The 16,316-nt window shown below is 36.8% G+C and overlaps 1 protein-coding gene across 4 annotated transcripts in view; it reads left to right on the top strand.

Annotated features, from left to right (window-relative positions):
* The first annotated feature begins 238 nt into the window (after positions 1 to 238).
* Positions 239 to 16,316, top strand: part of CEP162 (centrosomal protein 162) — a 75,109-nt gene continuing 59,031 nt past the window's right edge. Inside the window, exons 1-7 of one of the 4 annotated variants that reach the window (XM_028509877.1) lie at positions 239 to 587; positions 1,616 to 1,731; positions 6,416 to 6,530; positions 9,701 to 9,847; positions 10,163 to 10,343; positions 12,281 to 12,348; positions 14,910 to 15,028. In XM_028509877.1, coding sequence (XP_028365678.1) covers positions 1,675 to 1,731; positions 6,416 to 6,530; positions 9,701 to 9,847; positions 10,163 to 10,343; positions 12,281 to 12,348; positions 14,910 to 15,028 — 687 coding nt within the window. In that variant the 5' untranslated portion in view covers positions 239 to 587; positions 1,616 to 1,674. The other 3 variants (XM_036024434.1, XM_036024432.1, XM_036024433.1) reach the window with 3 other exon arrangements.

Here is a 16,316-nt window from a genome sequence, read left to right as displayed (position 1 = left end):
GTGTTTTCAATTTTCTGCCCACTAGATGGTAGAACAGAATCCCTATTCTGTTCTTTGTCACAGGTGTAAATCTCTCTTACAACGCCCACACAGGACTTCACACGTAGAATAAATCCAAAAAATTAAATGTTTTCAAAGCTTGAGTTTGAAATGCAGAGAGGTGAAACAAGGGAGGGTTACAAAGAGGAGGTGAGGAGAGCGGAACTACAAAAACTAGGGGAGCTAAACTACATTTCCCAGAAAGCCATGGGCTAGCTAGCCTACAACACCCATCATGCATGTTTCTGCTCGCTCCACCCGTTGCTGTTTCCAGGTTTCCAAGAAGCGCAAAGGAAGCGGCAAGGTCTCTAGTGGTGCGGCAGCAACGGTTCTTACCAGTAACTAAAGTATCCCGAGCGGAGGTTATTTCAATTTTCACTTTTTGAGGCAAAAAGACTCTTAACGGCAGTCCAGTAGGGCCCACGAACCACGTGACTGGACCTGATCAGGTGACCCGGGAGCCTGGCGGCATAGGTCTGTTACCCTGACAACTGCTGGGGGCCCCAGCCCATCTTTTGGCAAAGCGGGGAATTCAGAGGTGAAGGCAGGTGAGTCGTGTACACTTGCTTCCCACTCGGTTCCCCATGGCCAAGAGTGTCCTTGGAGCTTTAGTTTCAGGTCTCACCACCTCCGCCTTGACTCCAATTGCAATTGCGAGCTAGTCTTTGTCTTCCCGCCAGTTCGAGCCCTCGCTTCCTGGAGCCGGGACCCTGCCTTTGGGTGGCATCCGCCTCTGACCAAGATTTGGGTTCAGGACCTTAACCGCACACATCTTAAAACTAATCAGAAATGCTGATGAGGGTGAGGAGGTGTTATTTCACCGATAAGGAGAAGTGTTGCTTTGGTCTCCACGTCCCCTCCTTCCTTTCTTCCCCGCCTCTGAGAAAGGAAGCTGCGGTGTGGGGCGGACCTGAGGTTGAGTTCCGTAGCGGTGCAGTGGAGAGCTGTGCGTTGCAAGTCACGTTGCATCGTTTTTGTTGACTTTCCCTCGCTCCAAAAGAAACACAACGGATTCTGATTAACTGGTGTACTCCATTAATTTTGTTTTAGGTAGATTGAGTCTTAAAATTCCCTTTGATTCCATTTGTCTGTGTTTGGAAACATCCTCATTTCTGAGAAGTCTGTTTTGCAAAGCTGTTAACTATGATTTGATAAATAACTAGTTTAATGATAAGGCAGCTCAAACTGTCCTATGCTTTGCAAAACAGAAACAGCCTTTTGGGTTTGCTAATTTATAATTTTTAAAAGATTCCTTGAGAGGACCTGGTTTGTTTTAAGGGATGTTAAATTTTAACACACACACAAATATGTGTAGTGTGGAGGCCACCCTTTACCAATTGGATGTTAACAATAAAAACGTATTCTGGACCCTAAGTACAAGGCAAACTGCTTTTGAAGGCTGTTTTTCCAAATCAGTTTTATTTTTATGAACAAATTGGGAATCTCTTGTCTAGTTTATTGGTCCACAAGCGTGTATATATACTAAATCATAAGAGAAATGTCTGAGGTTTTAAGTCTGGTTGTTTTCATGATGTGAGGTGACTTTTCTCAAAAGATGTTTATTCTCGTTATTTAGTGTTTCCAATGTTGTAAATATTGTGGAATATTTATTTTGGGAAGTGAAAGTTACTGACTATGGCTCACTATGCCAAAGAAGAACTGGATAAAGACTTTGAACAGTTCATGAAAGAGGTAAGTTTGTATTTTTAAAAGCTATGTTATAATTCTGTCTGTTAAGAAACTCATCCTTCAATGTTCTCTTTCACCTCTAAGATATAGTTCATCATCCTTCTAGTTCCCTTCCCTCTCACTGCCCCCATCCTAGTCCAGCAGCTCAGCTCCGCTGCTGCATCAGTTCCCAGGTGCTGCCCCAGCATTGCTTCCCCACTCAGTGTCCTGCGTAATCTGTCACATAACTCAGACTCTGTTCGTCCTTTATGTACAGCATACTCTGTTGGCTTCCCTATCATATAGAATAAAAGTTCTAAGTCCTCCTTCCCGTGGTTTACAAAGCCCTGGATGATTTTTGTTCATGGCTACTTCACTTTCTCATTACCCACTCGAGTTACAGTGGCCACTCGAGTTACAGTGGCCTTTTACCCCCTAGACATGCCAAGCTCAGTTCACACAGGGAGCTTTGTACTAGCTGTTCCCCTGTTCTTCACCTGCCTAGTGAAAATCTCACCTTAAATATCACTACCTCAGAGAGAGATTTTTCTGTTTATCCAGTAAAAAGGTACACCAAGTCACTTGTTAATATACCATGTATTTAATTTTCTATGTAACACTTAGCATTCATTATTTTACTTGTATAGGTCTGTGACGTGATGGTTATATGTTCATTGCTATACCTGCAGAACCTAACAGGTACTTAATGAGTGTTTGCTGAATGTACAAATTAAAGGGTTACAACACATCCTATGTATTTATGTACATGGAGAGAGACCTTGTAGAGCAATCTGAAGAGTCACATTTAAACTATTATGCTAACATTCTTGTTCGAAAAGGGAGTTTGATGTATGATGTAGTAGAAAGAACCTCACTTTCATTATCTAATAGGTAAAATGATGTCTACTGTGTAGGATTGTTGTGAGGGTTTAAAAAAGCATCTGCCAGCCTCCAGGATGTAGTAGATACTCAGGGTATGACTCTCACTTCCCATTAAAAAAGTTTATATCAAATATGGGCACATTTTGAAAATTAAATTTATGGGAAGTATTTTCATTGTAAATAATAAAAAGCAGTACAAGTAATTTTTTTCTTCGACCCTTCATCACCCCTGCAGCACTCTCCTCCTTCCATCCTTTCTCCGACCCTTCCTCCCTCTCTCTCTCATATTAAGCCTCAACTGATAAAAGCTCGTGTGTCACATTACAGAGTTGGGTAAGATAGTGTCTCATTATTAACAATGAAAAAATTTTAGAGTCATGCTAAAATCATTTTCATAAATTATTCAAATAGTTTACTTAGGAGATATATGGTTTACATATGGTTCTTAAGGAGATTGGTAATACCAGATTTTTTATATACAATTCTGAGATATCACATACTTTACAGTTCACCTACGTAAAGTGCATAATTCAGTGGTTTTTAGTATATTCACAGAGTTATGCAACCATCATCACCATCCCTTTTAGACTATTTCATTACCCCCAAAAGAAACCCATTAGCAGTTACTCCCTTTCCCAGCCATAGGCACCTTTAATCTACTTTCTGTCTCTGAAGATGTGCCTATTACAAACATTCCATAGAAATGGAATCATACATATGTGGTCTTTTGGGTCTGGCTTCTTCCACTTAACGTGATGTTTCAAGGTAGGTTCATGTTGTATCGTGTTTGAGTACTTCATTCCTGTTTTTAACTGGATAATATTCCATTGTACGAATTCACTGCATTTGTTTACCCACTTTATCAGTTGATAGACATATGAGTTCTGTTCTACTTTTTGGCAATTAGGATTAATTCTGGTATGAACAGCCACGCACATGTCTTTGGGTGGATGAATGTTTTCATTTCTCTTGTGTATATATCTAGTATGGAAATGCTGGGTCATGTGGGAACTCTGTTTAACTTTTTGAGGAGCCACCAGACTGTTTTCTAAGTGGCTGTGCATTTTACATTCCCATCAGCAGTGTGTGAGTATATTAGGGTTACAATTTCTTCATATCCTTGCCAACACTTATTATTTGGGGACCAGATTTTTTCTTTCTTTTTTTTTTTGTTTTCAATGATAGTAATCTGGAAAACTGCAGTAGTGTCAAAAGTGGTAATATACCTTCTGTGTGTTAAACAGCAAGGTGGGCATTCTCCATTTTTTTTCCCCTGATTTTTGCCACAGCCCTGCAAGGTCAGTGCTACTGTGGCTATTTTTAACAGGTGAATAAAATAAAAAGAGAGGTAATTTCACTAAACAACAGAGCTAGCATATTTTGAAGTTGAAATTTGAACTCAGATTTGTGAGGCCCCCAAACCTGTACTCTCTCCACACTTTTATGTGACCGTGGGGTTTACGAAGAGTAGGCTGAGTCTGGGCCAGATTCTCAGAACTTGGTAAATGGTGAGATGTGGGGAGGAGAGAGAATTGGAACATTGCAAGGTGATAGTAAGTTTAGAGACTGAGTAGAAAGTGATGTGCTAAAATTCAGGTGGGACACAGTGTTCAGAGGGGAGGGAATTTCAGGGGAAAAGGGGAAGGGTTTACAGGAACAAGTATAAAGGACACATGGACAAAAACTAGGGGTGTGTAGAAATGGGAGGGAGGAGGGGAGGGCTGGGTGGGTGGGCTGGGATGGGAGTAAAAGATAGAAAATTGTACTGCAACAACGATTAAAATAAAATTTAAAAAATAAGTAAAATTCAGGTGGGATAAAGAATATTTTCTTTTCTCTTTTCCTGTCTGGTTGTCAGGGAGGACAATGGGTTCCATTTGAACATCTTAAAAATGATATTCTCACAAATCATTGAGGTAAAGTTGCTTGGCTGGCAGATGGAAATATGTGTGTTGTCATCTTGGAAGTTCAAAAGGTCACTCTGGTAGCAATGTCCTGGTTGGGGGACTACACAATGTCACACAATGTCATGGAATGCAGACAGGTTTTAGTCACAGAGATCTCAGCTTGGATCCCAGCTCTGTAGCACTAATAGTAGCAACTTGGGCAAGTTATTTAACCTCTTTGAGCTGTTTCCCTATCTGTAAAATCTCCTTGATTACTTCAACAATGGGGTAACCTGAGAATAGTTCCTGAAATAGAGCAGCTATGGGGAAAATGTTGGTTGCTTCTCTAGAAAGTGTGTGTAGAATAAGGATAAAAAGGACAAAGAGCTGAGGTGTGTGGAAGTTGAGTGTTAAATAGACAAAATTGCCAAGAGCTGTTAAAATAGATGAGTGGGGAAGGTCACCAAACTTTTGCCACCTAACCACCAAGTTTCTTGGAGGAAGTGGTGCTGTGGCATCAAAGGTGGAGAGTTTCAAGAAGTTTAAGAGTTGGTCACCAGTATCAAGTTCTATGATGTGATTAGGGAAGATGACTGACAGTGGTCCTTTATCAGTGGCATTTAGGAGGCCTTTGGTGTCTCGTAGGGGAACTGTTTTGGATGAGAACCAGGTTTTAAGGGATTGAGCAGTGAACTCAAGTTGCTAAATAGCTCTGGTTGGTGGCGTGGTTGTTTGAAGCATCATCCGGTGCACCAAAGGGTTGTGGGTTTGGTTCTGGTCAGGGCACATACCTTGGGCTGCAGGTTTGATCCTGGGTCAGGGTATATATAGGAGGCAATTGATCAATGTTTCTATCTCACATCGAAGTTTCTCTCTCTCTCTCTCTTTCTTTCTTTCTAAAAATCAATAAACGTGTTCTTAGGTAAGGATTTTTTAAAAAGTTGGTATATAAAGGAAAAATGATACTTTGAGTAAAAGGGAGATAGGAATATGGACCTTATTCTGTTTGTTTTCCTTTGTTGTTATTGTTTTTTTTTAAGTAGGGTAGACTTGAGTGTTCTTTCTTCTAGTCTACACTTGTGTCAGGTGCTGTTTCAGGGCCTGGGGATGCAGTGATGAGCAGTTGTGTAATGCGAAGGAAGGGTGGAGAGGAGGGATTGAAGAGGCAGAGGTAAAATGGGATAACCAAGGAAGTAAGAGCCTGGAGAGATGGGAAGTAACCCCTCTACAGGTTCTCCTTGAAGTAGAAGAAAATAATTTCTCTTATGAGAAAGGAAAGCAGTATCTTAAAAGGTGAGTTTAGTGATGGCATGAGGGGAAGGAGGATGGTTTTTGACTGAAGGTCTTTTATTTCCTCAATGAAGAGAGAGGCCAAGTTATTGGCTAAGAGTGAGGGGCTAGGTTGGGGTTATAGTGGGGAATTTAGGATTGTAAAATTTGGACCTGAAGAGTTGAAAAGGATAAATAAATATTTATTAAAGCTTATAAATTATTGTGACAAAATGCTAATTTCTCTGGTAAACACCTGACACTCAATTCTCTTCAGTCTTAGAAATCTTTGTTTTTCTAGAGTGATGCTAGGTAATTTTGCTTAATTATTGTTTATTCTTAGACCCTTGAGAATGTCTAGAAGAGGATTGTATTTTTCTTCCTTTCCTTTACTGATTAAGTTTCTTGATCAAATTTTCTTTATTTCTTTGTTGTTTATGTTTTCCCTCATTAGTTTACTTGTTTAATTCTGTGTATAAAATTGGTGTTCAGAGATACATGCTTGATTTTTAAGTACTTTGGTCACATGTTTAGAAATGTGAATTCATACATTATTGCTGAGAATATTGCTTATGTATGTGAGATAGCTTAACTGAGAGAACAAAGGAACATTTTTAGTGATGAATCTGAAATATTCAAATTTAAAATTCAGCAGGTTATATCTTCTTTAGCTTTCAGATGATTCTTTTGAAAATTCAAACAAAACACTTGGACAAGTTAAAAGAGAAGTGAAAAAGAAAGATACACTTCCATGGTGGATAACAGCAGATGATTTTGAAGATGGTGGTAAATATTGCTGATTTTTGATTTCAAATTATTTGACCACAAGGGGTCAGTCAAGACTTTAATTCTGGATTTGTTACTGTAGTAAAATACAATGGTGTGAATTTTTGAGGCTTAATACTAATGGTGTGAATTTTTGAGTCTTAAATTGATTTTTATCTTCACTGTATTATATATTATGTAATTGAGAATATATGTTTCTGCACTATTAGGTTATTTTACATTTAGGTAATTTCTATTTACTCAAATTAAGATGATGAATAATGGTATAGGTATATTTATACATTATCATGTTTAATGGTAAATTGATTTAATGTGATTTAATAAAATATTCTGACAACACATTAATGCCATCTTACGGGACAGATTTTAACAAAATCTATAGAGTTTGGTATCACAGTCTCTTAATAACACTAGTAAAAGAACTAATTTATTGCCTTTTTTAAAGAAGATTTTATTTATTTATTTATTTTTAGGGAGAAGGGGACGGAGGGAGAAAGAGGGAGAGAAACATCAATGTGTGGTTACCTGTCATGTGCCCCTTCTGGGGACCTGGCCTGCAACCTAGGCATGTGCCCTGACTGGGAATCAAACCAGCAACCCTTGGGTTCACAGGCCAGCACTCAATCCACTGAGCCACACCAGCCAGGGCTAATTTATTACCTTAATGGTAGAGAATTCATTCTTAATCTTTTCTGACACAGTTGAATACCTATCTCTGAACTGTTCCTCATTGTGTCATTACAAATGGAAAATTACTTTGTGGAGTATTTTGTTCACTATACTATATGTGATAAGCATTCTGTATGTAGCGAAGCTCAAGACTACTTCTATGAAATACCTATGTTCACACTGTGGATCATTAAGCACCATTTTACATACTGATGAGATTTGATAAATCTTCTCTAGAGGAAAAATTTACCTATGGCTTTTTTTTTCCTATAAAATTGAGCCTGAATTCCTTAATACAGTAGTTAAGGCTCTACATAATCTGATGGGAAACCACCTTTCTAGCCTCACTCCAGCCACACTCAGTTATTCCTTGTCTCTTGGAAACACCCATTGACTCCATGTTAGCTTATGCTTCTTGCCACCAGAATGCCTTTCCTCTCCTCCTTGTCCAGAAAAGTCTAGTATTTTTGCAACCCTCCCCTAACTCTTCTAACTCCTTTATTACCACAGTTATTTTCTCCTTTGTTTCCAAGTCAGAACATCACAATAGCCTTTATACATTGTGTTAATAGTTGTAACCTATAGGGCTACTCTGGAGGTTAGGAGCTTTGTGAAGGCATAAAACACTTTATTTCCCTCATATCCCCTGCTCCTCAATAGTAAAGAATAATTTGTTTAACAAACGAATGTAAGAGTGAATTTGATAGTCACTTCTCTGTTCTCAATAGTGTGTGATAAGGAATTGCCTTATTGAAAAATTCAGTGCCGTTTTCATAAACCCCAAATCATGCAACATTGCTAAAGTTAGCATGTGAAGAATTCTTTTTTAGAATCTTTCTCCATGTTGGTGGTTGAAAAGGATATTATATGATGAAGTACTATAGGAATTGTTGACAAAGATTTAAGACTTACATAATACTAATAGTATTAAAGTCTCTTCTAGAAAATAATCAGATGGAATGCTGTGGACACCTACCACAAAGGGAAAGAATAGGTACTAGACCAACACTTGAATGTAATCTGACTAAAGGTATTAATAATCTTTAAAGGAATTTATCAATCAGAAGTAGATTTGATTAGAAAGAATACAACGAAGGATAGGATACTTAAGAAACAAACTTTGACAGTGTTCCTTTAAAGGAAAGCAAGAGCATTTCTCCACCCAACGGAATGACCTGGTCCCTGGTTCAGTCACAAACTTTTACGGAGTTTATGTCCTGCTCTTAGTGCTAGGTAATTCCTACTACTAGATGATTTTTGCCATCCAGAATGTCGGAGCTGCTGAAGCAGACATGAACACCCCCTTGAGGAATGAACACATTGCCCATCTGAGACAGATGCCATTAAACATCTACATTGAGCAACTCCAGCCTTCTAATTTTGCTTTCTCTTTTAGTTACCATGAGGATAAAATCTTCTGCTTAGAGAAGGTTTTCTGCTTAGAGGGAAAACTACCTAATCCTTTTGTACTTTTCAGTGCAGATATCTAAATTGGATCATGTTTTCAGTTACAGCAGTCTCTTGTGAGCACACTTAGTGTGGGTCAAATCCCTGCGTCTAGCTTTGGAGCCAACACGAGACCCTAGACAGACACCACCATTGCACCCCAACCTTGGCAGGCACTTTTCTTCTGAAATGCCTATAGATATACCTCTTGATTTTCTGCAGCTGTGAAAGTTATTCAAGCTATTAAACCATTATTCACACAAAGCCATAAAATAAATAGATTCTGAACCCTTTCCAAGAGGACACTAATTAGGGAATTATAGAATTTGTGACTTCTTAATAAAGCTTCCTTCTAAGCAAAAGTGATATTATTCTAATCTTCATATTCTTATCACATAATATAACTTTTTTACTTTTTCTGTGTATCAGTTTTTACAACAAATATGTACTCTTAGGATAAAGAAATTTTGATTGAATAACTTTTTCACTGTTTTCTAGTGCTTTTGGAATAAAGAGCAAATCTTACCCCCGGCCTGTGAGGATGAACACAATGTAACTGTCAACTCCTGCTCCAGGCTTATTTCTACCTGGACTTTACCCTCACTCTCCAGACCCACCTGCACTGGCCCTTTTGTACCTCAGATGTGGCCTGTCCTACCCACTGTTGACCCTTTGTAGCTCTTCTTCCCTTTGCTTGGAATTGCCTTTCTTTTCCAGTTCAGCTAGTTATTTTCTACTCTTTGCTGTATATAAGACAGAAGATACTCATTAAAGTGGCTTAGTATACTGGATAAAGTACTATCCTTCAAAATAATCTTTAAAAATCATGTCTCTTTTCACCCCATTATGCAGAATTTTGAAACATTCTTCATAAAATACACTGCAAATAGAATTATAATCTTTCTTTTGTGAATTTTAGATCTGATGGATTTTTATTCAGTAGACTAGATTTATTTTATAGTGATGATCCACAAAGTTAGTATTACAGTGTTGGCATGATTGTCAAAACAATGCTCGGAATATAAATATCCAGCAATCTTAAATCTTATCCCTAGGACTGCTTGGAACAAATGTAAGTTACTTGAAAACAAAGACGACTTCTCAACCTATTATGGAAATAGAAGAGGAGTCTGCTGAAAGGATTCAGTTTCTCAAGAGCAGTGGAACCTCTATCTTAAGTATTGACAGCTTAGAAACAAATGGTAAGAAATCTGAGACATAAGAGTTGATGGGTTAATTACCATACTTATAATTTTTACAAAAATTAACTTACAATTATATTGGAACCTCCTTTATGAAACAGATAGATTTAATATCTTCCTTGAAGGTTTATAATTATACTTCTAGAGGAGCCTTACTGATTATGAATATAAATCTATATTGGTGGTGAAAGATTAAGAAAAGTGTGTTCCAGATTTTTAAAAATTGTAATATATAATATCAATAAATGCATCATTAAAGCTAACTTTATCAAAATTCTGTTATGTTAATGAAATGTGTTTGTGCTTTTCATTTAGACATAGTTTCCGAGCTCAATCATAGTGTTCTTGGATTTGGATTGGACACATTAGAAGAACAAGAGGAAAAAGAGCAATTTTTTGCCAGACTTGAGAAAGGCTTAACATCTTCCATTGATTATTCAAGATTAAATAAGGAATTGGATTCTAACGATACCACACATTTTAAAGCTTTCCATAGGTAATGAAGATAAAGTATAAACTGAACATTAAATGATTTTTGTGTTTTTCTATATTTTTGAAAGTCTAGTGTATACATGGACTAAAATGGGTAAATATTGTAACAGGCAAAAGTGGAATCTTATTTTTAAGTTCATTATATTGGTCAGAATTTTTCTTTTATATCAACAGAATACATTGGTTTATATTTGAGAGCCACTTGACCTTTAGCTATCTGAAATTTCATGCCTGAGATAACTGTTGAGACTAATAGTACATTGCCAGAAAGATGTTACTGGGAGAGTGATTTATCAAGTGATTTTCCACAGATGAGGTAAATAAGAGAGTCCAGGTAGCTGCTGTAAACTCAGGGGGGAAAAGGAACAGAAAGGGGATGGGGAACCAGGGAGCAAAGACAGGTTTGGTCTGTGCCCTACCTTTGTGTATATTTGACCCTAAAGACTATCTGAAAACCTCATTTATTGTGGAAATCCTACTAGTTGACTGAGCTGGTTCTCTGTAAGCATGGTGGACCTTTGACATTTTCAAGACCTTTGTGAAACCTGATACCTTTAATTTCCTCAATTTCATGTATCATTTAATTATTTAAATTTTAAGTGAAAGTCATAATTTTAAGATTTTTAAGAATACCAAACTATAATTATATTAAGGGTCAAGAGAATCATAACCTCTGATATTACAGTGCCTGTTCTCATGATGCTTAGTTTCTTACAGGAGGTAGACAAAGCAGTGATTGTCTTGAACTATGTAGGGTCTGGGATTTGTACCCTACCTGGAAGTCAGTGAGTTAGCCTGCCAGTTTTATAGATGCTGACAATAGATACAAGATTCCTGGGTCAGAAACGAGGGACTTTATTTCTCGCAACAAAAGTTTGAGTACCTAACTGTCAAGTTTGTTGCCTCAGTTCCCTATGTCCCACAAGGCCAATGGGAGCAGCCCAAAGGGTCCATGATGGCTCTCCACACATGTGGTGGGTTGCTTTATAAGAAGATCACTGAGGCTAGGGATTCCACTGCTTGTAAAGTGGAAACAGTCCTCCTCTCAAGGTGGCTCACTGCAAACACAACCCTGAGAAATAACCGAGGAAAGGGGAGTCCATGCCTTGCATCCTTGGCATACCCAGCAAGAACATGCAGGTCCATGGTGATTGCCTCTCCCAACAGTGATAACATAGACTAGGCATGCCCAGGTTAGCCACAGGTCTTTGCCCTTAACTTTTTTCTGATTCCTTAATGCTATTCTTAACTACTGATATTTTTACTCCAAAACACACTAGTCAGAGGATAGCATAGTATTGAGTATACAATATTGTTTTCTGCTATTATTACAGTTTTATAATTTTTTGGACCTTCTAATCTCACTAAAGACAGAATTGATGGACTGAAAAGGGTAGAACTAATTCCTGGGTTTGAAAGAAAGCAGCATCTGAACTAATACATCTAGTGTAATTCAAACTGGTTCAAGCATCTTTGTTGCCTTGCTGAGTTTTTCTTGGTTTAAGGCTCCTGTGCAACTCCCATTTCAGGAGCAAATTGCTTAGCATGTAAATGATGGCTCTGGCACCTTTTTTCTGGCCTCCATGGAGATTCACTGATTCTCATAGCTTGTGGTCAGTTTCTAATCTTTAGAAAAGATATCTGGATCATTAAACATGTAAATGCACACACACACACACACTGTAGGTGTAATATTGTGTATGTGTGTAAAGTTTAAAACATAGCATTTTTCCCTGTTATTTTGTCAGCTACATTTAAGCTTTAAGAAACCTTTATTTTCAAAATATTTTCTTTATAGCTCCCCAATTTTTTGCTTTTGATAAAAACAAGAAAACTTGAGAAGGAATACATAGTATTAAGGGTTTTTTTAAACATACACAAAGGATTGCATGGAAATGTATTAATAACATGTAATACTAAATTAAGTAAATATTTTTCCAGTAATCAAGCTAACATAGAACTAACCGAAGATAAATATGAGAATGAATTGAGACATGAAGAACCGGCAGGTAATTTTATTGGTTTTTAAATACTGCGGGGATTGGGTGAGTGGGGGGAGGGGTGGATGGAGGTGGAAAAGGGTATAGGGGAATAAATAGTAATGAAAAAATATGAAAACGAACTATTAAAAGAATAAAAGTAAAATTTCAATATTTGAAAAGAATAGTTTTTAGTAAACATAAGAGACAAGTAATTAAAAAGAAAATCATATTGTCTTGGAAAGAACTTTAAACAGGTAGCGTGAATTGCCTATGTTGCAGTCTGAGCTACAAAGAAATTGCCAAATGCACTGCTGCCTTATTTGTTGGCAGTGGGCCAGTTGGGAAGACAGGACCAGGGAAATCAGTGGAGCCTAGACCAATGCCTTTAAATTGTGATTGGGGTGGTTTATCTTTTTCCATCTTTTGACTTGTAATGTGTCTGTTTTTACATTTAAAGTGATTTTCTTACAGATAGTATATAGCTACGTTTTGCTTTTTTATCCAATCTGATAATCTCTGACTTTTAATTCACATGTTTCTACACTTTACAAAAATGAATTTTTTGGAATGGTCATTTGCTGTGTTTTTTGAACCATAAGACACACCTAGGTTTTAGAGGAGGAAAATAGGAAAAAAATTTTGAAGCAAAAAATGTGGTAAAATATTTGATAACATAAATAACATAATATTTCACCAATGTAAATAGAACTCAACAGCAGCAGTAACAACCATTTTCCTCCCAAATTTGGGGGAGCAGGGAAAGTGCATATTATAGTCCGAAAAATACGGTACTGTTTTGCCATTCATTTTGTATCTTTCCATCTTTTTTGTTGTTATGGCTCCTTTTGCCCTGCATTCTGTAAGACTGAGTATTTACAGCATTCCATTATTCCTTCTTTTGGCTTGGTGTACGTCTTTGCTATATTTTTTTAGTTGTCCTATGATTCACAATATGCATCTTTATCTTACTAGACTTGACTTTCAAATAACATTAAACCATTGCTGACATTCTGTAGTTGAAATTAGTAGAACTAAGTAGTGGATCCAAGCCTCCTGGCTCTTGGTCATGCTCTTAAACTTTATGTCATACTGCCTGCACTGCTTCTTATACCACCTGTTTGCAGTCACACAAACATTATACCCCCTTCCACTTATTTCAGGTAGTTCCCAAATCCCAAGTAGTTGTCTAAGTTTATTGTCATACTCTCTCATATCTCCTCCCTCCTTGTTTATCATCTCTTCTTAACCAAATCTGATCTTTTAGGTTCCTTAAAATTCAGTGATTCCCACCTAAAGTATTAGAATCATAGTCATTTTTATAATGGTCCTAGAACAATGTCTGATATGAAGTAATTTCTCAATAACTTTGTAAATTTGTGTCCACCATTACTTAGAAAATCCCAGTGTTCTTTCTCATATGGTGGAGAAACAAAGGTGAGCTTCTCAGCCTCCAAATGTAGATGTTAACCAAGAAACCTAGCTTATCTATCTAGGTTACAATACCCACGCTGTTCTAGCCTCATATTCCTAATGATCTAAAATGGAGGTGTTCTGTAGGGAGGTCTCACTGGAAGCATCTCTATTTAACTTCCAAGCCCTCTCAAGTTTATTCCCAAACTTCCATTAATAATTACACTCAAGTTGTCCCCTCCATTCAACGAGAAGACTAAAAGCCTTTCCAGAAGCAGTCTCTCTTCCTCATGCAGTCTTTCTCTCATCAGGCCATCCTGTTTCTGAATGCGATCTAATATTTGAAATACAAATAAGTCTGCATTTCTTTGTAGACCCTGAAAAGGTCATTCCCCCTTTGCAGCCTGCAGATCCCAGCCAATCCTTCATAAGGTCTATAAACAACAAGTTGAAAATTGATGAATACATCCTGACTAAATCATCCCTGCCCTACCTTCCCCATAAATAATCTGATAGCATCATGTTAACATGGACACACCTTTCTCTTCTACTTCAAAGCCATTGAAATATAATTTGGGCTGTTAGCTGAGAAGTGCCCAGGATTGGGAAATTGAAGGTCACAGAGGGTCAGTACTTCCTAAGGGGAGTACCAGAGATGGACTTCTTATAAGTACCATTGAATGTGTATACCTAGAGACCAAGAGACCAAGAGATACCTAGAGACCAAGAAAATCAACTTAAAAAATGAGTAAAACCATTCTTTTATGAGAGTCATGATTTAATAAAAGTGTTGCCTTTATGAGAATATGAGATTCTTGTCTTTAAGAAACATACTAAAGTTTGTTTTTAAAGATGATACAAAATCTTTTTTTCTATCAGCTCTAGATATTTCTAGGGCAGCTCTAGAAAATTTTAGTCAGTTAAGAATATAAAGGATTAAAAATATAAAACATAATTTTATAAGTACCTGGTAGTACAAAAAAAATGAAATAAAACTAAGTCTCATGAATGGAATTAATAAATCTTTGCCAAAAAATCTGTTCTCTAAAGTTATATTTATGTTACTATTTCAATAAATTATTCTTCTGCAGAATTTTTCATTTGGAAATCAGTCTTTTCCTGGAATTTGACCTTTTGACAATGTGATCCTTCTATTTCTAAAAATTATTTTTTTTCAGAAAATTACACTGATGATTTTGAAGATGAGGAGGATATTGATGCATCTTCGACTACTAAAGATGAGGAGACTAATTCCAGAGAAAATCCTGAGTCACAAAAAATAAATGAATCCAAACAGGTATACATCAATTATGCATTTGACAGCTTTGAAACTACTTTTATCACTTTAGCTGTCACTATTTGAAGAACAAGAAATACAGAATTCTTTATAGTCTTGCTCATTATTATAAAGTTATAGGTCTCAACATGCAGACATTTTCCTAGGATGTCAGTTTGGCATAAATCTTAATGAAATATCATGGCCAATGATGATATTCTTTAGGATATATTTTGGCAAGTAATTTCTTTAAGTTAAGCTTTAAAAGATAAAAACTTAATTAAAATCTCAGATCTAATTTTAAGCAAGTTTAATAAATTATGCTTTTCTTTGGTAAGTCTTGTCCTCGTGAATACAGTAAGTACCCCTTGGTATTTACGCTAATAGTAGTACAAGTGCCTGAGATTTACTTAGCTGAGACCATGAATTAAATTACTTTCTTCACATTTAACATTGCTATACTCTTATCTCTCTTCTCAGTTCCTGCCAAGACTAGTTAAGGATATTACAACATATTGCCTGTCCTATAGACCTTATCCTGGAGCTACCTAATAGTAACCAGAAGGACGATTATTATTATGTTGTTCTTGATCTGGACATGCGTTGGCACTACATGTCAGGTCTAGATGTTTTGAAAGTGTGAAACCATAAACTCTCTGAGTAAGAAACACTTTCAGGTATTAATAAATACTCCAAGAAATATCTTCTTACCTAGTACCGTGTCTGTGAGAGTCTGTATCCTATAGTTTAGGTAGAAAAACAAAATGGCCTTAGAAATACACAAAGATTGATGAGATCTGATGAGTATCCTTAGAAATTGAATGGGATTTATACTTGGAATATGGCATTTATAATATTTTATGAAAAATAAACAGGTCAGAAGAAGGCATGCTAATGTGGTATACTAAGAAAGGGTAGCTTGCATCAAAAACGTGTCAACCTCAATGTGGGAACCTAGGAGAGAGTTGTCTGGGTGAGGATTAAAATAGAAAGGAAATAAGGCTTTGTTACAATGAGATAATTGTACATTGCCTGTCCACGTGGAGAATATAGATGACACTGATCAGAAAACTTACGGTAAGGGAACTATAATATTGATGAATTTTAAATGTTACCACTTCGTGGCCCACCTTTTTGAAAAATTTTCTCAAAATGTAGATGAGACCATGAGAATAAATTATATTTCATCATTAGTTTTTAACAAGGGAGGAATGGTGATATTATAATAGAAGGAATCTTATATGAGGTATACTTGTTATCCTGGAGTTAAAAAAAAGTTTCTGAGCAAAGTAGATGAGCAGTTGGCATC

The sequence above is a fragment of the Phyllostomus discolor genome, chromosome 4, assembly GCF_004126475.2.
Source record: "Phyllostomus discolor isolate MPI-MPIP mPhyDis1 chromosome 4, mPhyDis1.pri.v3, whole genome shotgun sequence".
NCBI lineage: Eukaryota > Metazoa > Chordata > Mammalia > Chiroptera > Phyllostomidae > Phyllostomus > Phyllostomus discolor.
This window is presented reverse-complemented; position numbering and strand designations above follow the sequence as displayed.